We start from the raw sequence: 25,852 nt of genomic DNA, 5'->3' as shown, positions 1-25,852 counted from the left end.
CTAGCTATGAGTATGATTGTGTGCACTGTGCATGCGGTGCACGCTGGTGGTGGTCTTTCGGAATTCCGAAACACACAGAAACATACCTACTGTCCATACTGCAGTGTTGTGAGTGTTGATCTACACTACAGACTACACTGCAACTGGGTTGACCTTCCTGACGATACATATATATGTCCATCTAAATACATGTAGCACAGTTTTCAAGAGCTGCAGCCTACAGCCTTACAGGTTGAAGAAGAAATGCATTTCGGTTAGTAGATCTACGTAGAAGGAAGTGGTTGGCATCCGCATCTCAGCATGGCATCGCCATCCGCAGGGTCCGTTCTGGCCAGCAAATCTGTACATTCCCAGAGGGCTCTGGAGATTCAAGGTGAGGAAATCTGTCTGAGCATGAGCATGTGTTTTCCAACGATGTTTCTTCGTATTTCGTATGTGCGTATGGGTTGTGTCCGTACGACAAAAGCGTTTCCTCAATCGTATGCTACCCGCCCGGCAAAGCGAATGCGTGTGGTGATCAGCACAGCAAGCAGGTGAAAGGGAAACCTCTCAATCTCCTACGGTATAGATTGCTGAGCTCTCCTTTTTCTTGTCTCATGGACACAGAAATTGCATTGCCTTTTGTGGCAACTGTGAACGTGGTGTAGTCGTTTGAGTTGGCATGCAAGCTTCACCCAGACAGACCAGGCAACGCAGTAGTGGTGGGAGAGGCGACTCGTTGCGGACTGGCCCACGGCACCATCACTTGGACTTTCGTCAGCATGGAGTTCTGGGGTCTGCCTCATCTGCCAGAGGTGACTTCGCGTTTTTAGCCATGAGGAAACGAGAGACGCCGGTGTCAATGCGATCGTCGAAAGGCAAGTTACTCTCTATGCTTGTCATGTTACACTTGGATGAATTCCACAGTCGCCAGTTTTGAAAGTGGTTATTTTCGTTATGGGTAGAGCTGAGCTGTCTTTTGTCAAGCATTTCGAAAAGTCAACATTGCAATTATTGTACTAGTAGATTAGTTCAAACTCTGATTCATCCCGCCAACCTTGAGCGTCCTATTTGGCTCTCTGGTGCTCTGGCCGAAATGAAGTTGAAGTATGCCTGCTGGTATGCCTTCTCTTCAATGTTTCCGAAATAAAACTCTGCATCTGGCCTGGCGGAACACTTCGATGTAGCAATACAGCAGAAACAGGCTTGAACCCAGCCTTGCGCGCCGAGTTGTCTTCGCCAGCAGCGCGAGCCAAAAGTCCGAAAATAACCGTGCATGTACTTGTGTTGTGTTTGCCTCGCTCGGTCCAGTCTGGATTAGATGCAGGGGTACGTACTTCTCTACAGTCAGTCACGCTTAGTTCGCATTGAAGTAACGAGCAGTGCAATGGAAAAGCTTTTCGTTGAGCATCCTGTGCAACTTCGGCTTTCTCTCGGGCAATGGGATCGCTTGGGGGTGCTGAAATACGAAAAATGGCTGGGTGCCAAAATTAGATGTAAGCTGTAGTGTGTTATATTGCTATCACTCGAAAGTAAGTAATTAGTTATTCTTCCGTACTCTGTGACCATAGTTCGAGTACAGGCAACTGTATGTTCATATATGGACTGTTGAACCCATTCCGGACATACAATAGGTGGCTAGATGACCAAGCTAGGTTGTTTTGTAGACTGAACCATCTGAATTGTGTATGTGTTGCACTCTACAGTCCATTCAGAAAAAAATGAACTTCTAGCTTTTGGCCATAAATGGGTCAAACGTTGAGTTTTTTTAGAATTTTTTCTGCAATCCTCTATGGAATCCTCTTCCAATTATGTTTCTGAAGTTTTTTTCTCCAAAAAGCAAGCCATAACAAGAATAGGATTTCGGCCAGGTTTTGCCCCCAAAGCATTGAATTGGGAAAAACCATAAAAATCCAGGCCGTTTGACCCTGTCTGCAACAGTGCATTGTGCGGTTCGAACCCCAGTTCAGGTACCCTTTTTGGACCCTTTTTCAAATTTCAAATTTCGCAGCACTGCACTGTGTACGATGAAATCACTAAAAATCGCCAAATACGGGAGCTCGCCAGAGCCAGAGCCCATCTTTTTATGAATGGACTGTAGGCACATAGTGCAGCAGTACAGTAACACTAGGATTGTCCCAACACGTGGGGTTGTCCCATGTTCCTTATTCTCTGAGTCGCATTAGACAACGATTCAGGGTTCTTGCCAGAGGGGGTAGGGCTATAGGGGTGCTATGGGGTCTGCGACGGCAGAACTTCACATCGCGTGACGAACCCGTACACATCATTTTGTACCCTGTGCATGATAGATACAGGGTTGTACGCAACCCTGCTTTGCTTTGGGTTCAACTCTCTTGTGGTCACTTTGCACTTTCTGCCAGCGTAACCTATTGAACCATGTCACGTGATGTGAAGTTTCGTCGCAGCACTGGATAGATGTTACTGTATAAGCAGAAATATTCGTCTGGAATTTAATTTCGTCTTTTTCGTCCAAGGAGCTTTCGGACTAAATTAAATGTAGGACTAATGTCGATTTGCCCAGCTTTTCTATACACTCTTATGATCCATGGCTGAAATTTTCAACCGGACAAACTCCTTTTCTTTGGAGTTTGACGAAATTATTGACCGACGAAATTGTCTGCCTCTGCAGTATGCAGGTTGCACACTCTTGGGGGGTTATGTACTCTTGGTCATACCCAACCTGGTTTTAGTGCACATGTATTTCCGATGTATGGAGTGTTCTCAGATACATGTACGGGCACCGTTTCGATCCGGATGTACCCAGATAGGAGAGGTTTTTTGAATTCTTTATCCTCACGATGGCACCAGCGCCAATAACAGGTTCTACTATAGGTTGTTCTGTGCATAGACGCTGTAATACAGTCACTGTTGGATACTCGTGATAGCCACTTCAATACAGTAGGGCGGCAGGTGTTTGACAGGTCGGCTGCAGTTCGTTGCGTCAGCGATCTCTGCGTGTTTGCTGGCAGCTCGGTGCAACGTTTCTCTTTCCGGCAATTCCCACTGGCTGCATTCTTACGTCTCCAATGTAGTCACCGCCTGGCGCATTCGTATTTCTCCAACGCAATTGCCGCCTGTACATTCGTGTAATATCTGTTGCTAGAATATGTAGATGGCAATTGTGTATTGGTGACATGGCACATGTCGTCACCATCCTGCACAGCGTACGGTGTTGTTATCCAAGCCGTACGTCATGTGTCCTTGTGTCTCGGATAAGGGGCATAGCTGGTCCCCCTTTTAGGGGGGGGGGGGGGGTGCACGGCCGCATATGTGTAGGATGCCTGGTTCGTGTCATTCATGGTCATTGTGTATATGTGAATATATCAACGTGTACTTCCTCTGGGAACGAAAGCTGTGTAACTTTGATCGACCTGTCCGTTCTCTGTTCAATCGAGCAATGCTGAGACTAACTGACACTCAACCGGCGCCAATCTGATTTGTATGAAAGTGTACACACTTCTTTGAAACTTCACATCAGGGAGTAACAATTTTATATTAAAATATACCGACCATTTCGTGATTCTGTTCTAGTTATGTTGACCCAAAAGCAGAAAATGTCGATCTTGGGCTAGTGCTTGAACCCATAAATGGAACAAGTATTGACTAGTCTTCAAACGCCCCCTAGAATGCCCTGCCTCCATTAAACAGCACATGACCCAAATATGGCCTCGTTCGGCCATATCCTGCAGGAGTGGGTTCCAAGACGATGCGTGTGCACGAACTAGTTGTGCGCTATGCAGGGCCTAGGGATGATGTCTGCATGACGTCACCATTGTATCGTTATTTGGTGTGTATAGAGTCACACACTACTCGACACTGGTAGTACATGTAGTGCCGTAAAGTACCGTTGATCCCCCCCCTCCCCCCCCCCCCCCCCACGCCATGTCGCTTCCCAGCTGGGTTTTCAGCAGGAGGTGGGAATAAGATCAAGGCTGTCAAATGCAGTACAATGTACAACAACGTGGAGGATCAGACGCGATGTGCATATTTTCATCCTGGATTGGCACGTATTGTGTATGCGTCGGCTCAACATCGTATTTCGTTGTATACGCCGAAGTCGCTTCACAGATAGAAAATCGACAGGGGGGCGGGAATTAGAGAGGGGCGGATCAACGGTACTTTACGGTGTCGTAGTAGTCAGTGTGGCTTGTCTTGTTCGCTATCGTTGCTATAAGAGAAAGCCTGTGGGTGCACATCCAGTACATTTGCAGATTTGCGTGCTTCTCTTGCGACGGGCGTATACATGGTACATGGTGTCGTTCTTCGACAAGTCACTCAACACGGCCGGCATGAAAGTCATAATATTCTCCAAAAACAGTGTATTAGGACCGTACATGGTCACATTCACAGCCACACGACGTCCTTGCACATGCTCCAACAGGGTATCTATCCCTGTACTCGCCCTGCTTCTACACACATCACTCTCTTATGCACGGCGTTACGGTGATCGAATCTACACACACACACCTCACATCACCTCAGACCTGCCCATCGCGGAAGCTGGAATCACACCACTCAACAGCTTCAAGCTGCTTGCAAGGCTGATCGCCACTAATTTTAGCCTGGTCTACACCACACAGCTGATTGAAGTGATTTTTTCTGGCCAGTAAATCCCTATTTTTCATTTTTCACGCACACGCACACACGTAAACAATGATGCCAGGGCTGTTTACCGGTGTTACTACGTAGAGTGTCGTGCTAATGAACCACTGGTCATCTACAGTGCATTTCAAAACTATAGACGCGTAGGGTTTTTGAAATATTTCAAATTTGGCTGGAACTTTTTGAGAATAGTTTTCGGTATATTGCTCAGGATCGCTCCACAATTACTCTCATATAGTTTCTAAAGGATTGGATAACAGACGCCCAATTTGGAAAAATTTATGCACAAAGTGATCACAGATTTTATGTGGTATAGATGCTGGCATAACGGTTTTTGCCTAGGTACGCGTCTATAGTTTTGAAATGGACTGTAGCTGTGTACTGCTTCAGTGAGGACTGTCCACCAAGCATTGGATTTGGTTCCCATGTTTTGTGCCGCGTCACTGAATACATGCACATCATTCAGCGCCTTTGTGCTGAGCTGAAAAGTCGACGGAGTACGGAACCATACAGTTTTGAGAAAGGGGAGTCTAGTGCATGAGCATGCACTGTAAACTGTGCATCATGATCATGTCGGGATGTTCACGACTTCCCTACAGCGCCTGGTGTGCAAGTACACATGCTCACGGAGCAAACGTATACACATACACCCACTGTTGAAGTTTGATTTTGCGCTTGTTCGCACCTGCGTAGCGCACTCCTCGCAGAGATTACGAGCATCTGTAGAATACAAAGTACAGAGAGGCATTAACAGTGGCACACCACTGTGTCCACTATACTCTTAACCTGGCTCCAGCTCTTTCTATCTCAATTGCCCGTATGCGAACTTATCATGAATTGTCCTCTCTGCACTGTGCAAACGCGTTCTTGTGTGCATGTGTGGGTGTGGATGTGTGTGGGTGTGGGTGTGTGTACATGTCTATGTGCATGTCTGTGTGCATGTGCGGGTGAACTCCTGGCTGTGCCCATTGCAGCTGGCGAAAAGGACAAGGTAGCACGATGCAATAGCGCGGGTAGTATTTACTCCCTCCGCAGCTTCTTAGAACCAGGCATGTTTGATGAAGGCAGCAGAAGCACCTTCGAAAGCCATATAGAGACCGAGGACACAGCAACACCAAAGCCCGAAGTTGTGTCCGGCTGGGCCTTATCTCTCAAGAACCTCCTGACCGACCCGAATGGATTGCCCATGTTCCTGGTAAGGGCATGCATCTACAATCAAGGATGCATAACCAAGAACGTGCAGTTCGACGATCTCTCTGCCCGATACAGAATTTATTTATGATATCAGTGGCCATTTGGCTCACAGATGCCTTCATGCATAGCCTTACTTGTAGATCAAAAGGGCAACAATTGTGTACATCGCAGCTACTACATAAGTCGAAGCAGAACAACGGACAATAGATCTATAGAGCCTGAATCTGATACACTGGTACCATATTAACATGATAAGCGCTGAAAAGCATGCATACTTCGTAGTACTTCTGCCACAAAAATGACCCAAAAAAGAATTCTGTAGTGTGTGAGCCCATGGCAGCTCAACCTATTATGGGCTGCACATTCTTGGTTATGTACTCACCCTACAGTATGTACACATTTGTATGTAAAGTTCACAGTGCCAGCGCTGTGCAGTCAGCGTTGCCTGCAGCACCATTCACACTGCAACCTAGCTACCGTTTGTCATAGTTTGTTGCATGAAATATCATTGCACTGTAGCCTACGCTGGATATCTATTTCATAAGCCACTGGTGTAGCTCTCATGCACCCTCACCTATTCCTACTGGTTCATGGCGTGCTTCGGGAACCAGAATTGAATGTTTTGCTAACTTTGTTGTCAAAGATGATACCCATTATGTACAGCCGGTTTGCCGGAAGCCACTTTGAATGATATAATCGCTATGCGCCTCTGAACTTTGCATTTTTGGGTGTATGTCTGTCTGTCTACATGTGTATGCATGTGGCTATTACTCTCTCTCTCTCTCTCTCTCTCTCTCTCTCTCTCTCTCTCTCTCTCTCTCTCTCTCTCTCTCTCTCTGTGTGTGCATGTACATAATAGTCTTGGGTGCACATACATGTCTTCCATTTTGATGATGGTTTTCTTCTATCTGTTGTGTTCAGAAATACTGCACACAACTTCTGTGTGAAGAGAATCTGCTCTTCTGGCAAGCAGTTGAGGATTTCCGTAACGCTGGGTATGCGGAGGAGGAGGTTAGTACTGGCACAGTTGGTGCTGCTGATGTTGCTATTAATTGCTGATTGTGTTCCTGCTGATGATACTGTAGTGTCACTGGCACTCACTGCTGATGGTGTGGATTCTGCTAATGGTGGCACTACTGATGGTGATGGGAAAGCTCTTTTTCACTGATGGTGATACTCCTGCTGGTCATGGTGTCACTGCCGATGATGTCACTACAATCAAACGCGTCTTATACAACGCCTCAGATAAGGGCACGTCTCTCTACCGGGCACCTTTAGCTTGAGTTCCTATAGCACATATGCTTCGAAATTGGGGGGTTTGATTCGAACTTTTGAACTTTTTTCCGTCTGTGGAAGTGCTTATTTTTCACTGCCAACCTGTCATCCACATATTTTTATCAATGTGTTCCCTTTGTATCCTGAACATGTGCAATACGTTCCAAATAAACTTCTTCAAAAATGATACTTGGTCCGCGTCAGCAATATTGTCGCTTATCTTTCGACAATATGAACTTAGACTTTGGACATCAGCGCGTGCACTTGAAGTGATAAAACTTGGTACGATGGACGGTAAGGTATAGAATGACAACTAGCTGCGAGGAATTTTTTGTCCAAGGAAGGGTTCCTACTTTTTTCGGTCCTCCTCGTCGCTGCTCTCGGCGCTGGTGACAAATATTTTTGCTCGGGATCGACTCTCTTGCTTTTGCAAGCTCATCTCTCTTCCTCTCCGCTGCCTGGCTATTTTCTAAAGAGAAGTCGATCGTGACGGTCGCCTTCTCTATAGGACTTCGCGTGGGCAGCACGACAGCCTGTGTGGTTCAAATCAGACGCCGTTCTTTGCAAGATTTTATTTTGAACGACGACGACGAGTACAGTACTTGCAAATCTCCACGACGCGCTGGATACTCCGAGCGTTGAGCTGGAGGTAAAGGAGCTGCGATTTCAGCTTGATGAGCGATCCCTGAGGTGAGCGATCTCGGCCGTTCAGCAAAATGGAGCTGATTCCGAGTAGACGATTACTTTCTTGTGGCTTGCACTGCTCTTGCCTGCACAGCGTAAAAAGATATCTATTAATTTTTGATGCGGCGCTGTATCAATCAGAATCACCCACCCATCGCTCTCGAAATCCACTCGAACTCTAGCTAGACCTTTCAGGTACTAGCAAACTAACTTGCTAACCAAAATTGGGATGAAATGGGCTGCCAAGTAAGCATTGGCGACATATAAACAAAGCTGAAAGATAAGCGACAATATCGCTGACGCGGACCAAGTATGATACATGGTAGATGAGTTAGGGCGCGTTCAGACTACCGATAAAAAGTGACCGATTGGGAAAGTCGCCAAGGTGATTTGATCACGTGACGTTACTGGCACGTTACCGGTGGGAAAGTTTTACTGCCGCGGCTGCTGCGGCAGTAAACTTTTACTGGCAGTAAAAAAGTGCTCAGGCTGCATGCGCGCTGCGAAAAAAAGGGAAAATCCCTTGTCAGTACCGCGGTGAGAGCTGAAAACTTCACGGTAACGTTAGTTTGTTATCGGTAGTGTGAATGTCCTTCGCGGTTTATCGGCATTCACGGTTTGACGGGGTTCACGGTAGTCTGAACGCGCCCTGAGATACGGGCAGTGCCCGGTCCCAAGGTGCCCGGATAAGCGAGACGTCCGGGTGTACTGCTGGTGGTGGTATTACTGCTGGTGATGACATCACTGCCTGTACCTGTGGCCTGTGCAAGCTACAGTGCTGGCCAGAGAAATCCAACCTCATGAATATAGTAGCGCCGCGTTCGAGTGCACAGACCAGTGTGTGTAGTGCTAGGGCTGCGTAGCGCCCGGCACTATTTTATTCATGAGGTTGGATTTCTTTGGCCAGCGCTGGTATGTCTCTGCATGAGAATTGCCAATTGGCATCTGACAGAGATGCCTGGCAGTCACACTGTGCATCTACTGCTTACACAGCTGCATAATGCCGCTTATTATTTTTATTTTTTATTTTACCATTATTATTTTTTCGGCAACACAGACGATGATGATGATGATGTAGTTGCCAACAAGCTGGTGTGGCTATGCTGATTGAGCAATGTATACTGCCGTTATCACCACTGTGTTTGCATGTATAGTATGCGTATGTGCATATCTATTATGTCATGTATACACGTGTAGCTCTGTAGATTGTAGGTTCATTTATTGGTGTGTGTATGGCTGTATGGCTGTATGTGTGTGTGTGTGTGTGTGTGTGTGTGTGTGTGTGTTTGTGTGGCTGTATGTCTGTGGCTGTGCTGGTACAGGTTCAATACGTGGGCAAGAACATCTTCAGTGACTTCATACACCATACTGGCAAACACCAGGTCAATCTCAACAGTAAGACATCCAAGGCTGTCAAGGCACGGGTGAAAGAGCAAGACATCACGCTCGATATGTATGACGCCTGTCAGACCGAGGTAGGTGTCATCATGTCTGAGTTTTACGAATGGCGCCATCAATTATAGCCGTGGTTGGCTCTGGCCATCCCGGCAAGAAGGCAGATATGCCTGTTCGATTGGTGAATAAAAATAAAAATACCACATAATAATTATGGAGACTCCCTGGCATTAGGCTAAGGCCTATGGCGAATCCGTTATTATATATACAAATACAAATAATCGATGTGGAGACAATCTTAAAATAGCAATAAAAAGAACAACTTCAGCCGTCATCACTGCACAACATAGAAGTCATGAAGCTAGTAAGCTACAGTTATGCTCGATGCAAACCGACCACAAGTGCAAAGCTGGTGCCCTGGATTAGTTCTGCTTACATCATTGTATTTGTACTTGTGTGTGTCCAGCCGCATTCATGCCACCTCCAGGGCGGCAAGGGCATGCTAGTTGAGGGCGCCAAGCATGCACTCTGGGTCAGATTTCACCGAGCGCAACTGTAGTCCGCCCCTGTCTGATGTACTATGTTTGTACTCTGCGACGTAGTACAATGTACAGTTGTTGACGTAGTACAATGTACAATGTACAGTTGTTGACGTAGTACAATGTACAGTTGTGCTTGGTGAAATCTGACCCAGAGTGCATGTATGGTGCCCTGGACTTGCACGGCCATTGACGGCCTGGAAGTGGCACGATTGAGGCAGGACGTACACATGCACAAATACAATGATGTAATCGAAACTGGTCCATGGTGCCAACAGCTTCGCACTTTGTGTGAGATTTCAGTGAGGGCAACTGTAAGTACCGTGTCAGGGTGATGTCCTTGACAGTTTGGACCATGGCTCTTGTCATCCTGTGTAGCAAGAAGGACCCGTGGGTGTGCGTGTGTGGGTGTGCATGTGTGTGTGTGATCCCCAGGAGCCTAATCATTAGGGCACTGTCCCGGAAAGGCAGGGGTGCTGGGTTTGAATCCCGCTTGTGGATCCTTCTTTTGCAACGCTTGACTAACCCTCACCTGGCCGTGCGTGGTTGTTGGCCTGCTCTCTTTGTACAGATCTTTGAGCTGATGAAGACAGACTCCTATCGCAAGTTCTTGCAGAGTGATGCATACAAGGATGTTCTTTGTTTGGAACTGGATGGCAAGACACTGCCCTGGGAAGAAGTGGATGAACCGTCCGCGCATAGTCGCAGGGTAAGTACATATCACTCATTGTCCCTTTGTTCTATCTTCTTGTTAATGTTTTTTTTAACTTTATTACTGGTTAGGGCCCTAACACACTACGTACATGTAAAACGCAACTAACTTGAGCATACGTTGCGTATCCGCCAGCCTGATCAAGTGCAGTTGCACACTGACAGGTGATCAGCTTTTTACGTATTCATTGCCATGGTAGCCTTGTGGCTGTGGGAAATTCAACAAGAAAATGTGGTGCAGTTCGATGAAAAATTTTGCTCTCAGAATGAGTGCATGCTGTGTGTTCTTCTTCGATTTTGTTCTGCATCTTTCGTGTTGGAGCCATGCCCATAGACCTCAGGTTGACTCCGGCAAGGAGAAAGAGACGACGTAAAATTGTTGCCGCCATGATGTTGCAGGACCTGCAGAAGCTAGTGAAGTCGTCTGATGGCGGTCCTGTTCTTGATATTTTCAAGATGACTGATCACAGTTGCTCAAATTTCATGGGCACGACGATGTTCAGCATGCTGTTGCGGAATGGTACCGTCCAATACAGAATTGGCCGCAACTTGTGGACAGCTCACCCTGAGAACGAGTTTGGAACGCCCTGTGGATTTTGGGAGAAGGAGGTTTTGGGGACATGGGAGCGTGCCAAACTTCAATCTATCGACAGGTGGAGGACTGCGTGGATTGCGAATTTTCGCATGGAGCAGAAAACATTTAGCTTCTTCTCCAAAGATATCGCCACCTGATCATGAAGCAAACAACGCATCTGAGACGAACCATCTCCCCTGGCAAGCGCCTGGCTATTCTATTGTACTACCTCGGCCAGGGTGAAACGTTCTCAGAGATTGGTGCACTGTTTCACGTAGGAACGACTACTGCCAGGGCCATTGTACATGAGTTGGTTGAGTCCATGGTTGCACCACTGACTGCAGACAGCATAGTATTTCCAGTCGGGGAGCAACTGCAGCGCACAATGAGACGCTTCGAAGAAATGAGCACTTTGCCGCTATGCTGTGGTGCTGTTGACAGCACATTTATCCGCATGGTGAAACCAGAAGATTACGGAGATTCGTATTGGTGCTATAAGCAGCATTCGGCTATTCTTCTCCTGGCATGTGTGGACTCCAGAGGCCTGTTCACATTTGTGGACATTGGCGCACCTGGAAGTGTTGGTGATGCCGCTGTATTCAATGGCAGTGCTCTGAAGGCCAAGCTGATTGCTGGAGAATGGGGAAACTTTGCGTCGTGGCAATGCAATGGCAAGACTGTGAGGCCGTTTCTGGTTGGAGACAGTGCCTTTGCATTGAGTCCAGTTCTGATGAAAATCATCGCTGGAGACAACGTCACTCCCGCTGCAGAAAGCTTCAACTACACGCAGATTCGAACTAGGCGTGTTGTTGAATGTGCGTTCGGCCGGCTGAGGGAGAGGTTCAACGTGGTGCATGAGACCAACTCCAATGATCCACAGTTTGTGAGCAAGGCAGGTCTAAATTGCTGCGCACTCCACAACATCATTGAGCGACGTCATCTTGGCCACTTGCCGTGCTACCGGAACTATGCACCAACGCCACTGCTTGAGATGCATTCATCATCCGGAGAAGACATGCGGAATGCGTTGGCAACCTATGTGCATTCACTGTGATGTTCTTAGTTATTTTGTTTGTTGTGGTTTCTTGGGCTATTCATTCACTTTTGTTTATCAATTAAATTTGTTGGTGCAAGTGCAGCGCTATGTGTTTATGATTCCCTTTTTCTAAATTGTGTATATAGCAATTTGGGGTGCTATTTTCTATATTATACTGATTGTACAGTAGTACTTTGGAAGAAGATGGTGGTCTGACGTCAGGTGCCATTCACGTACCTTGAAAACAGCTTTGCCGTGACATTGTGCTGAACAGTCTGGATCATGCTGCGGGTAGAATCGAAAACTATAATGATACATGTAGTCGAATGAAAGTTTGTTATCTCTTGATGTGCTGTATGTCTTTCACCCTTGTAGTTTTGTTGAAGATTATTAATTTTATTCCTTGATGACAGTCTGTCTGCACTCTAATTGTGCAGCGAAACACAATTACGTACATGTATTTTGGTTGGCTGGCTCGTCCAACTTCAGCAGACATTCCGTGCAATTTTTTTCTGAAGCCAGTGAAGGAAGGTGACAATGGGTTTGACACAGAGAAATCTGACATATTATTCCATTGTAATCCGGCATGTTGGCCACGACCCGAGGCCTGGTCTTTGTTTCTGAAATGAAGTGAATGAAGATATTCAAGGTAGATCGGGACAGCACTTTCTGCTTGTACACAACCAGCATACCACAATGATCAGTGCCAATTTAGTAGTTGAATTTACAATGCAAACACATTAAGGCAAGAGTCCAAACTGAAGGATATCACCAGCAACTTATCCATGAAGTAAATAACTATGCCTACCTTCCGAAAGTAACACAATACAAATGCAAACAGGGTGCAGCGCATGCTTTTAGCTTCGACATGTTTATCACAGAAGATCCAAGGTGGACAGTGGATGCACAAAAAAGCAAAAGTGGAGCATGAACAGGCCATAGTAGAGCATGTCCATTGCAGCGAAAGACAACACCGGAATGCGATCGAGAGTATCAAAAAGTCCTTGACAAGAAAAGAAAAACAATATGATACATTGTGCACATGGTCCGAATTTTACTTGTCGTCATCAAATAGCTTCTTCAGGAAGACCATCTGACTTTGGACAAGTGCTTGCATATGCTCCCGGTTCTCTCTTACGATGCCTGCAACGAAGCGGTGCTGATTCTCCTGCAGCTTCAACTGTGTGTCAGACACCCTGTCCACCATGCGCATTCCAACATCCTCAATAGAGGTGACATCAGGTGGTGGAGCACTCGATCTCTTCTTCTTCTTCAATGGTCCAATGGGCACGTCATCGTCTTCGTCCATGTCGTCCTCCAGGATACGTGCTCTGGTTTTCTCACCAGGCCTGTACGTGGGTGTGCATGCTGGCGTTGAACTTGCCGTCGCCCCTGCTGGTGAACTTACTGCATGCTGCATGGTGTCTCCGACGATATCATTGTCGCTGTCGTCGCCGCTCACTCTCATCCGTGGGCGGGATGCTAACGACGATGATGGCGACGGTGATGAAGACAACAACGATGACGACGACGATGACGGCAACAATGATAGCGACCGAGACACTGCACTTGCGTCATGACTAGTGGGTCGTGGTGGGTGTTCATCCGGTATGCCAATGGCACTTTCAGAACGACTGGCCTGTGAGATGAGGCTGCCGCCACCACTGATAATCGGCGGATCGACATCAGGTATAGACACAGAGGAGATGCTCCTGAGTGGGCCGAATCCAGGCACATGTCTAAATAGCCGATGCCACGTCCTGAAGTTGGCCCAGCTCGCATACGCTCCTTCTAGGTCAACCTCTCCAGTCACAGCGCTGCCAGTTGTTGCCGACTGGAATTTGCGATACAAATCTTTGGCCTTCGATTTCAGATTATCGATCTTGTTGTGGATTATCTTCCCGTTGAAGTCCACAGATTTTCGGCATCGTGTCACGCTCAGCAAGCAAACAAGATCGAGTCTACTACGCCTTGAACAACACGAGTTCAAGTACGAGAATTTCAGAAGCAGGCGAAAAGTGCAATGGACAGCTGAAATTGAAACACGGAAATCCACACAGCACCAAACAGCAAAAACACCAACAAGAAGCTGAAGTCCGAAAGCGCGGGAAGGCATAAAAGCTAAAAAAAAAAGCTAAAATGCAGCCTTCTACACCCGTCCGAGATCTGAGTAAAACGTTTACGCAACTTTTTAGATTTCACGCCATGTGACATCAGTCGACATGGCAACTTTTACAGGAACGCAACAAAAAAGCGATTTTCTACGTAGTGTGTAAGGGCCCTTAGGCTCTCATGGTGTGTGGTATACTTTTTCCAAGAGTACATGAAAACCAGAGTGTGCAGCTCGGATGGGTTGCTGCAAGAGTACGTACATAACCCCCCAGAGTGTGCAACTCCCACATACCCTGCTGTCCCGACAGAATTTCAAGTTGACGTCATTATGTATGACGCAATGCTCCTTGCACCAGTGATTTACAACATGTGTACGGGTGTCAATGCATCACACGTTTTTCTTTGCAATAATTTGTACAGGATCGATGGGCTTCGGTCAACTACAGGTTCCGGATTCGTCTTATAATCCGTGTACAGTGCGCATTGCATCATCAAAATGACGTCAACTTGAAATTCTGTCGGGACAGCACTAGGCCTGTCCGAAAAATGTGTTTTAATTTGCGGAAAATGGAAATGCAAAATGCACGGTTTTCCAGCCAACATTCAAACAAGAAATCAAAGAGGAATGCAAAAAACCAAACAACCCAAAACGCAGAGAAAATGCATCCGTTGCCATGGCAACCAGAATCTAAAATGGCCGCCATGCCGTGGTGATCACAAAAATAGTGACAGTCACTATTATTTTCCGTGTCACACTGTACATGTATACATGTAGTATCCCTGCCTTGCTAGTACATGTATCTCTAATCATGTCACGTGTACATGTACACGCACTGCATGATCATAATCTTGTCACCCATTTTGCTGACAAGCCTGCAAAGCTAATCATTTTCTCACCATTGCAAGTCACTTGTGTTGCCCTTGCATACTACCTAGTACCTGTTCCACACATGTACTACTACTACTAGAACACATCTTTGTACAATCATGTAGTTTTACATCATCACACCTGCATGTACATGTAGAACTAAACACCCATGTGTTCGCATTTGTGTGATTAGGAGGCCAGTGCAACTGCCTCTCTCTAAGTCTAGAGTCTCAGCCAAGAGGGACAGTACAGAAGACACCGAAATAGCAAGCCGAACTTGACTTGGTCGAGCTGAAACCTTGGCTGAAACCTTGGAATTCGACCGAAAATGGGCAAAATTCAGAAAAAATGCAAAAATGCAAAATGTACCCCAAAATGCAAAAAAATTCAGAACATTTTTCGGGCAGGCCTAGACAGCACCCATAGTCGAGTTGCACACTCTGGGGGGTTATGTACTCTTGGTTGCTGTCACGGCGAAATTCCGTGATTACATCATTTTAGCGATGTAGTGCGTACAAGCAGGATTCAAGCAGGTCTCTTTCTGCACAACTGCAGCTCAGTTGTACGCACTACGCCACTTCCCGCCTCAGATCTGGGCCAAATATGATGTAATCATGGAATTTCGCCGTGACAGACACCCACAGCAGAAAAGGCCCCAAGCTGCACACTCTGGTTTTCATGTACTCTTGCTTTTTCTTAAACATTTCAGTACCTACAGTCTCCATGCCGACGTGGTGTGAAATATCACCTGACCTCATGAATAACACAGTCCCAACGGTAGTGCGATGTCCTAGCACAAACTTACGAGTCTGATGGAGTGCAGTGGAACTAGTGCTCATCCACGCGTGCTTTGGAGGTTTATTCCACCAACAACAGCCAGGTTTGGCATCGATTTTATATGCAGACATGCTCGTCCTAAAGGCGCTTCTGGTTAAATTAGAATCCAGTTTTCGAGCCTAAGTTGGGTTTGGACGGGCCAGAGATCAATTGACCTGTACAACACTGACTGTCGGGGACTGGCTGCTACACTGTACAACACTGACTGTCGGGGACTGGCTGCTACACTGTACAACACTGACTGTCGGGGACTGGCTGCTACACTGTACAACACTGACTGTCGGGGACTGGCTGCTACACTGTACAACACTGACTGTCGGGGACTGGCTGCTACACTGTACAACACTGACTGTCGGGGACTGGCTGCTACACTGTACAACACTGACTGTCGGGGACTGGCTGCTACACTGTACAACACTGACTGTCGGGGACTGGCTGCTATACTGTACAACACTGACTGTCGGGGACTGGCTGCTACACTGTACAACACTGACTGTCGGGGACTGGCTGCTACACTGTACAACACTGACTGTCGGGGACTGGCTGCTACACTGTACAACACTGACTGTCGGGGACTGGCTGCTACACTGTACATGTAACAACAATGATTGATGCTGTCGTTATACCTGTACTCGAGCTACTTCAAATAGTCATCAACAACGTGCCAACACACCAGTACACCGATACCGTACATGTAATACACAAACATGCTCATACACCAACATACCAATGCACCCATACACCAACATACCAATGCACCCATACACCAACATACCAATGCACCCATACACCAACATACCAATGCACCCATACACCAACATACCAATGCACCCATACACCAACATACCAATGCACCCATACACCAACATACCAATGCACCCATACACCAACATACCAATGCACCCATACACCAACATACCAATGCACCCATACACCAACATACCAATGCACCCATACACCAACATACCAATGCACCCATACACCAACATACCAATGCACCCATACACCAACATACCAATGCACCCATACACCAACATACCAATGCACCCATACACCAACATACCAATGCACCCATACACCAACATACCAATGCACCCATACACCAACATACCAATGCACCCATACACCAACATACCAATGCACCCATACACCAACATACCAATGCACCCATACACCAACATACCAATGCACCCATACACCAACATACCAATGCACCCATGCACCAACATACCAATGCACCCATACACCAACATACCAATGCACCCATACACCAACATACCAATGCACCCATGCACCAACATACCAATGCACCCATACACCAACATACCAATGCACCCATACACCAACATACCAATGCACCCATACACCAACATACCAATGCACCCATACACCAACATACCAATGCACCCATACACCAACATACCAATGCACCCATACACCAACATACCAATGCACCCATACACCAACATACCAATGCACCCATACACCAACATACCAATGCACCCATACACCAACATACCAATGCACCCATACACCAACATACCAATGCACCCATACACCAACATACCAATGCACCCATGCACCAACATACCAATGCACCCATACACCAACATACCAATGCACCCATACACCAACATACCAATGCACCCATGCACCAACATACCAATGCACCCATACACCAACATACCAATGCACCCATACACCAACATACCAATGCACCCATACACCAACATACCAATGCACCCATACACCAACATACCAATGCACCCATACACCAACATACCAATGCACCCATACACCAACATACCAATGCACCCATACACCAACATACCAATGCACCCATACACCAACATACCAATGCACCCATACACCAACATACCAATGCACCCATACACCAACATACCAATGCACCCATACACCAACATACCAATGCACCCATACACCAACATACCAATGCACCCATACACCAACATACCAATGCACCCATACACCAACATACCAATGCACCCATGCACCAACATACCAATGCACCCATACACCAACATACCAATGCACCCATACACCAACATACCAATGCACCCATACACCAACATACCAATGCACCCATACACCAACATACCAATGCACCCATACACCAACATACCAATGCACCCATACACCAACATACCAATGCACCCATACACCAACATACCAATGCACCCATACACCAACATACCAATGCACCCATACACCAACATACCAATGCACCCATACACCAACATACCAATGCACCCATACACCAACATACCAATGCACCCATACACCAACATACCAATGCACCCATGCATCAACATACCAATGCACCCATACACCAACATACCAATGCACCCATACACCAACATACCAATGCACCCATGCACCAACATACCAATGCACCCATACACCAACATACCAATGCACCCATACACCAACATACCAATGCACCCATACACCAACATACCAATGCACCCATACACCAACATACCAATGCACCCATACACCAACATACCAATGCACCCATACACCAACATACCAATGCACCCATACACCAACATACCAATGCACCCATGCACTAACATACCAATGCACCCATGCACCAACATACCAATGCACCCATACACCAACATACCAATGCACCCATGCACCAACATACCAATGCACCCATACACCAACATACCAATGCACCCATGCACTGGCGCACTAACATACCGACACACCAACACATCCAGACAGCGGTGCTGTGATGGCACTTCATACCACCCTTCCCCCTTGTTTCTCACCACCCGCACTATTCATATAGCTTCATCTGCATTGACAGCTTTGTGTTCTTTTGCTTTACTTCTTCCTATGCTTCCTGGCTGCTACCCACTGTTTGTTGCCCTTTTGCAGAAAGGATTTCTCAGCTTCTTGCGCAAGGATAAGCGAAAGTTTGGAAGTGGGCTGGCCGCAAGCGATGATAAGAAGTCATTTGACACGGCAAGCAATACGGACTCACAGCTCACCACTCTCGGCCGCATGGACAAGAAATTCCACATCCGCACAAAGTCCTCCGCCAGCCAGCTACTCCGACAGGAGCCACCCCAAGATTCAACAAAGTGAATCTGCGTAAGAGCTTAGCTCCATCATTAGGGTGGAGCTCAGAAAACATCCGTGCGTGCATGCTGCATGAAACCACGTCATTAACTGTATCGCAGCCCGGGCACCCGGGAAATTGTGCCGTGATATTCGGGCATATGAGTGCGGTGCCAGCCAATTCCATCCCTCGTGTTCCTCTGCCCCTATCGCCCTGCACTAGTCACAGCATGAGTCTGTTGACCACCTGCAGCATGGCTTCACAGCTGACTGGGGAGCTAACGTGTTAGCAGATGGAGACACCGTCATACCCTCCAGGTGCTATTCTGCACTGCAGGAATTCAGCTTTGGGTCGAGTGGATGTTCTTCCCATCGGTCTTGGTGATCGAATATATGCCGCTGTTTACAAGTGGGCGCTGCCTTCGTTTTCTCGCTGCCGCAAGCTGCTGTTTCCCTCGCACCGTGTATTTACGCATGGCAACACCTTGGTGAGGCATCTCTATGTCTGCCGTCATCTCAACTTCTTGGGATCTTCTCTAGCTCTCTCTCTCTCTCACTCTCTTCCTCTCATTCTCTATCTCTCGCTCCCTCTCTCTCTCTCTCTCTCTCTCTCTCTCTCTCTCTATCTCTCTCTCTCTCTTTCTCGCTCTCTTTATCTTTTCCTCTCTCTCTCAATCTTTTCCTCTCACTCTCTATCTCTCTCTCTCTCTCTCTCTCTCTCTCTCTCTCTCTCTCTTTCTCGCTCTCTTTATCTTTTCCTCTCTCTCTCAATCTTTTCCTCTCACTCTCTATCTCTCTCTCTCTCTCTCTCTCTCTCTCTCTCTCTCTTTCTCGCTCTCTTTATCTTTTCCTCTCTCTCTCAATCTTTTCCTCTCACTCTCTATCTCTCTCTCTCTCTCTCTCTCTCTCTCTCTCTCTCTCTCTCTCTCTCTCTCTCTCTCTCTCTCTCTCTCTATCTATCTATCTATCTCTGTATATCTCATTTTCATTTTGTACCGGATGCCATTTCTATTTTTGGTTTTGTTTACTATTACTATACCGGTGTGTGTGCCGCTTGTTTATGATCGTTTAGTTTGCTTTCCCTCGTGTAGGCTATGAGATCGAAAAGCTGTGTCCGCTGCTGTCGCTGCTTGCATCTTGTCTGCCAGAAGGACCTTGCTGCTGCTGCTACTGTTGCTTTCCCTCGTGTAGGCTATGAGATCGAAAAGCTGTGTCCGCTGCTTGCATCTTGTCTGCCAGAAGGACCTTGCTGCTGCTGCTACTGTTGCTTTCCCTCATGTAGGCTATGAGATCAGGAAGCTGTGTCCGCTGCTGTCGCTGTTTGCATCTTGTCTGCCAGAAGGACCTTGCTGCTGTTTATGTGATTCTGGCATTTTTTGTCTTTGGGCATGGTATGTATGCTCCCCATCACCTGTACAGTGCCAGTACAGTGCACCAGGCTTACGCTGCCGACGATATGTTCTAATGTAGGGTTTTGCACTGCGTACTCTCTCTCTCTCTCTCTCTCTCTCTCTCTCTCTCTCTCTCTCTCTCTCTCCATTGTTCGTCTTGCCTCTCTCTCTCTCTCTCTCTCTCTCTCTCTCTCTCTCTCTCTCTCTCTCTCTCCATTGTTCGTCTTGCTCTAGCTGCGTTATGTCTTCCGTTCCTAACACCCTGGGTTTGTTTCCTCGTCCTCTTGTCATTGTGTACCTGTTCGTGGCTCAGCAGCGACCCCTTTGCATATTCACGTTATCTCTAGCTTCCGTAATACCATACACAAGAACATTCTCATCATCATCATTCATTACGGTTTTCTTGTTCCGGCTGAAAGGCGTTTGGGTGCAGAATATTTTTGACTTTTCCTTTGAATCTTTTGTGTCGCTAATCCTTGTCTGCAGTTTACCTAACTGCTTGCTTGCTTGCGCTTAAATTAAATGCCGTTGCTTCATCACGGTCAAATTTGCAACTCTACAATGTGGCTCGTGGCAACACAGATCACGACGAGACCAGTCGGCTCTGCATTCCGGTGCAAAGAAAAGTAATTCTATTTATGCGCCTTTTTTCGCATTCTGCCACTTCACATGTTAGATAATAATTATTGTTCTCCGCGTCTTTTAGATCCCTTACCTTTTAGTTGACCTGCATTGATTTTATCAAGTACTGACCAGTTGGTGCTGTGGAGTTCATTGTGTGTGTGTGTGTGTGTGTGTGTGTGTGTGTGTGTGTGTGTGTGTGTGTGTGTGTGTGTGTGTGTGTGTGTGTGTGTGTGTGTGTGTATGTGTGTGTGTGTGTGTGCGTGTGTGGAGGGAGAGGGGGCGACTTGATGCTGCAGGCAGCTGTTTGTTGAGCTATTGGGTGGGTGGCGTGTAGGCATGTGTCAGTGTGCTTGGTGGTGGGATTGATGTTCCAGACAGCTGTTTGTTGAGCCGCGTGTGTGTGAAGTTGATCAGTATGTCAGTTGTAAGCAACGGTACAGCAACCATGCACTGCTGCTGTACCAGTTTCGTGAGGAGCCCAATATAGATCCTTATGAAATGGAGACGTGCACGCACCAGCAGCCATGGGCATTCCAAAAGAAATCTTTGCAGTGACCTTGGCTATACGGTAATGCCGGTAAGAATTTAATGTTACACTGTCCCCGGGGAAAATTGCGATTCCACGGCAGCGTTTTTTGCGATTTTTTAAAAGACCGCGTTTTCCGCGATTTTTGAACTTTTTGTTGCACTACACGTACACACAGTGCACTGTTCGGTCAGCAACGTCTCATCGTGGCGGCTTTTTACTCAAATATGACGAGTGCTTACACCAGAGACTTGTAACTGATTGATTTCACAGTTTCACTACATACTCACTGAAAATTGCCGCACATCAATACACCGCATATTCACCGCAAATTCACCGCAAATTATGCCATATTATGCTGCGTTTTTTGCGATTTTTTCCGCAATTTTCCCCGGGGACAGGTTACACTGTAGTAAGGTTTCACCGGGCATGTATAACATGTAATTGCGCTGGCGCTGAATTTTTTTTTTAAATGGGATGAACCTGTTACTTGTGCTTGTGTCTTATGCGCACGACTTCAGACAATAGTCATGCATGAGCAAAGTCTGCTGTCAGTATTGATCTACACTCTAGAAATAAGAGTGCAGCAACCGTCCCTGCCAATGTTGACCATGCAACAACTGCGTAACACCAACACACCTGTAGTAGTGTCACCGACCGCCATGCCTACCCCCCCCCCCCCCCCATCTGTCTCTCAACTTTCTGGATCGGGACCCGACACCACTTGCAGTGTGGCCCAAAAGGACAGGACAGGTGCGGGCAGTGGGGTGACACCGACCTTGTACAGGCATACCCACACGCACGCACACACATACACACACACACACATATTCAAAGAATAAAATAACCGGGAGATGAGCCAAATTCTACTGCTATTGACTGTTGTTCTTGATGAACAAGCATGACCTTGATATCAGAGTGTCTGTCACCATTCTAGTATATAAATACTGAAAATATAAAATGAATGAATTTCGGCACTGCCAAGATACCACAATCTCCAGCAGATGTCTTAACTTAATAGCAGATCAAAGCAAAGCATAGATATAGTGGATTGAGGCGAGAGTATGTTGACCTTTCGGAGAAAGAAAGACACCTACAGTGGTTTTGTTGAGAACGAATGAACAGCCTAGTCTACGCAAACGGACCTCGCATGCAGATGTAATAATATCTGCCCTATTGATGTGCAGGTGCAAAACACACATACACACACACACACACACACACACACACATACACACACATGCGCACACACGCACACACATGCATGCGCATCTAGAACTTGCTCGAGAGAGGGCGACGGGACTAGAGGACCGGCCAGCCGACAAATATGAAGGTGAAAATCTGTACGTCCTACCAGGCATGCAGGCATCCACATGTGTGCACATGCACACACAATACAATGCACACATGCAAACCAGGTGGTTATCTTGAGAGAACAAAAATTCAAGTACCTATGCGGAAAACTGCCTGTAAAATATGGTCAAGAAATGGTTTCATCTTGCTCGGAATCCTCTCTCTCTCTCTGTGTTTCTGATCTCTGTCCAGCTCACAGATAAAGGGTTCAAAAGAAGGTACCGTGTTATGCCTACACACGGGGAGAGCTGCAGTACCGCATGCACACAAGTCACAACTCCCACACCCAAACACACATACGCACACACATGCACGCACACACGCACATACATACACACGTGACGTCTCCGCTCGCAGCGAGCCCAGCGGACGCCAGAGAGTGAGAGTGAGAGAGTGAGAGAGTGCCCACGATGACCAGGTGGTGGGCAGTGCAGTGGACTGAAGAGTAGCCTTCCTTGCCAACAAAACCGCGACACGAGTACACCTCCATTGCTCCTCAAGGTGGCAGAGCAGCGTGTGTGCCAGTATCCCAACAAACCAGCAGAACACACACCCACCGGTACATGACAACGGTGGAGTTGTCATCATGCGGCGTTGAGCTCATCGCATACACCGGTACAGACACCGGTACAAATATAGTACCTGCGCGCCGTATAAACTTTACTCGTCAAGCAATGGTCGTCTCTCCACGGAATTGATTGATTTACTGCACCAATAAAAAGGATGACACACACAGAAATACGTCACATGAGCGAGTTCACACCAAACAATAGTGCAAAGACCATGCAAAATGCAAATACACTAGCACCACTTAGCGTGTTATATTATCACCACCGCCACAGGCATTGCTGCCTTCTTGCTGTGGATCATGAATGATGCCACAGCTCCCAGGCTATGAGGGAAAGATACATGAATTGTACATGACTGTACTTACTCAGGTGATGGCGCAGTAACAGTTCCATAGTTGTTCCCTCTCTGGAAATGAATGTCAATCGGCTCCGTATCATTTTGCAGCTCTGCCCCTACAGTTGTGAACGGGTCCAAATACAGGTGCACAAACATACATATGCACGTGCACACGTGTGCATACATGCATGCACGCACGCACACACACACACGCACACACACACACGCACACACACACACACACACACACACACACACACACACACACACACACGCGCACACACACACACACACACAGACACACAGAGTTGGCGATCATCAGGCTAAGTTCTTGAGGAAAACCCCATACTGTACTGCACTACTATACTATACTGTACTGTACTGTACTACACATTCGAATGCAGCTGTACATGTACTATACAAGCAAGCAGATTCAGAGACAGACAATCAGACAAGCTGACAGTCCAAACTCCAAAACATCTAGTGACAGTTGTGCTGAATTTAACGAATCTTCTAGCGTGACCTTTACTGACATGCCATTGCAGGAAAATCAAGCTAGAGCTAGACAGCTAGCCATCCAGCCATCCAGCCAGTTAGCCATCCAGCCAGTTAGCCATCCAGCCAGTTAGCCATCCAGCCAGTTAGCCATCCAGCCATCCAGCCAGTTAGCCATCCAGCCAGCCAGTTAGCCAGCCATCTAACCAGCCAGCCAGCCAGCAAGCTAGACGACAAAGAGACAGACAAACGCACGGAGAGAAAGGAAGTAATACCAACTCACCAGAGGCCATAGCATTGTCCGCACGCTCTCTTATCACCATCCACACAAGAACCAGGAAGGCAAAGCACGCTGCACTGCCGGGAACGTACACCAGGATCTGACGGTAGTAGGACTCGCATGCTAGACAACACACCCTGCAATTGAGGCATGCAGTATCGCAGACACACATGCACACACACGCACACACGCGCGCACGCACACACACACACACACACACACACACACACACACAAGCAGATAAGTACACACAAGTCGGCGGTCTCTTGACCTGGTGGCCTCTGACCCAGGTGGTCTTTTGTCTAGGTTTATCTAATTATTATGACTACACAACTTACACATGCCCACACGGATGTAACGTCTGTATCACTTGCACAGCAATGCCATTGGAGAGTTTGTCCATGAACGACATGGCGCCATATACAAATGCTCCACTATCCTGCAGAGCACAAAAAAACAGCAGCAGCAAACAAAGTCACAACAGCAAATAGCGACTATAAGTATGTTGCCATTGCCCCTGCTTTCATGTTTCATCCTACACGGCAATTGCTAGTCAGACTGAGTTTTCTACATCCGTAGGAAGTACTAGGAACGCCATCGCCCTCGAGAATCAAGGCGCACGGGCAAGCTGAGAAGAAAATGTCACTGTCCCCTAAGGCTAGTGTTCTTACGGTTTCTTTGCCGATCAGATGAGACGTCATTGACAAAGATGTGACCAGCGCTGTGGAGCCACCCATGCCGAGCAGTACACCGGCACCAAACACAGACTCCACTGCCAGCGATGAGTGATACTCAATCTGATGCAGACACATATAAGCACACATGCAGGCATGCACAGTGGTTAATACTGTAGAACTTAATACTAGTAGCAACACGAGCAGCAAGAACACCAATGGTGACAAGATCCAGAACTGTAGGAAGACTGTTCCACAATGTGTAGGTTCCTCCATGAAGATGAAGCGAAGAAATTATTATTATTATTATTATATTTATTTTGCTAGGGTGTTTCCGACAGATCTATGGTCTTCTTACGGGAGCCCCTATTATTAAAAGCATGATCAAATGAATGTGCGATAATCTGTACAAGAGCGAACAGTGGAAGGCAGCATGTTACACCGATCAGAACCTATGTAAATGACAGCAGCAGGAGCAGCAGCATGACCAGCAACATCCATGGTGGCAGTAGAGCAATGTGAGTGTGTTACAGTGTCACTGACCTTTTGTGTGGCTAAGCATGGCTCTAGGATGGAGATGTTGTGAGTGGTCGGTGGTATGGTTGTGTCCACAGGTAAGTCTACGCACTCATACCGAGGCTTCTGGAAATGGAACCATACACTGTGCACACACATGCACACACATG

The 25,852-nt window shown here is 47.1% G+C and overlaps 2 protein-coding genes across 4 annotated transcripts in view; one reads left to right on the top strand and one right to left on the bottom strand.

Moving 5' to 3' along the window:
- Nucleotides 1–214: 214 nt before the first annotated feature.
- On the top strand, nucleotides 215–21,063 carry LOC135828295 (regulator of G-protein signaling 10-like). 3 transcript variants are annotated; one of them, XM_065340745.1, is made up of 6 exons: nucleotides 215–373; nucleotides 5,577–5,797; nucleotides 6,718–6,807; nucleotides 9,078–9,230; nucleotides 10,261–10,398; nucleotides 18,735–21,063. In XM_065340745.1, the coding sequence occupies exons 1-6, from the start codon at nucleotides 301–303 to the stop codon at nucleotides 18,942–18,944; spliced, it is 885 nt and encodes a 294-aa protein (XP_065196817.1). In that variant the 5' UTR covers nucleotides 215–300; the 3' UTR covers nucleotides 18,945–21,063. The 3 variants fall into 3 exon arrangements, with proteins under 3 accessions (XP_065196817.1, XP_065196815.1, XP_065196816.1); XM_065340743.1 differs by lacking the exon at nucleotides 215–373 and adding an exon at nucleotides 472–857; XM_065340744.1 differs by lacking the exon at nucleotides 215–373 and adding an exon at nucleotides 1,008–1,475.
- Nucleotides 21,064–22,313: 1,250 nt separating this feature from the next.
- Nucleotides 22,314–25,852, bottom strand: part of LOC135828919 (major facilitator superfamily domain-containing protein 12-like) — a 9,839-nt gene continuing 6,300 nt past the window's right edge. Inside the window, exons 8-13 of the mRNA XM_065341352.1 lie at nucleotides 25,710–25,827; nucleotides 25,164–25,289; nucleotides 24,831–24,931; nucleotides 24,496–24,629; nucleotides 23,746–23,833; nucleotides 22,314–23,517 (exon numbers count right to left, since the gene is read on the bottom strand). Coding sequence (XP_065197424.1) covers nucleotides 23,472–23,517; nucleotides 23,746–23,833; nucleotides 24,496–24,629; nucleotides 24,831–24,931; nucleotides 25,164–25,289; nucleotides 25,710–25,827 — 613 coding nt within the window. The 3' untranslated portion in view covers nucleotides 22,314–23,471. The remainder of the gene's footprint in view (nucleotides 23,518–23,745; nucleotides 23,834–24,495; nucleotides 24,630–24,830; nucleotides 24,932–25,163; nucleotides 25,290–25,709; nucleotides 25,828–25,852) is intronic.

The sequence above is a fragment of the Sycon ciliatum genome, chromosome 12, assembly GCF_964019385.1.
Source record: "Sycon ciliatum chromosome 12, ocSycCili1.1, whole genome shotgun sequence".
NCBI classification, from domain to species: domain Eukaryota; kingdom Metazoa; phylum Porifera; class Calcarea; order Leucosolenida; family Sycettidae; genus Sycon; species Sycon ciliatum.
Note: the sequence above shows the minus strand (reverse complement) of the source record. Positions and strands in the feature narration are given on the sequence as shown.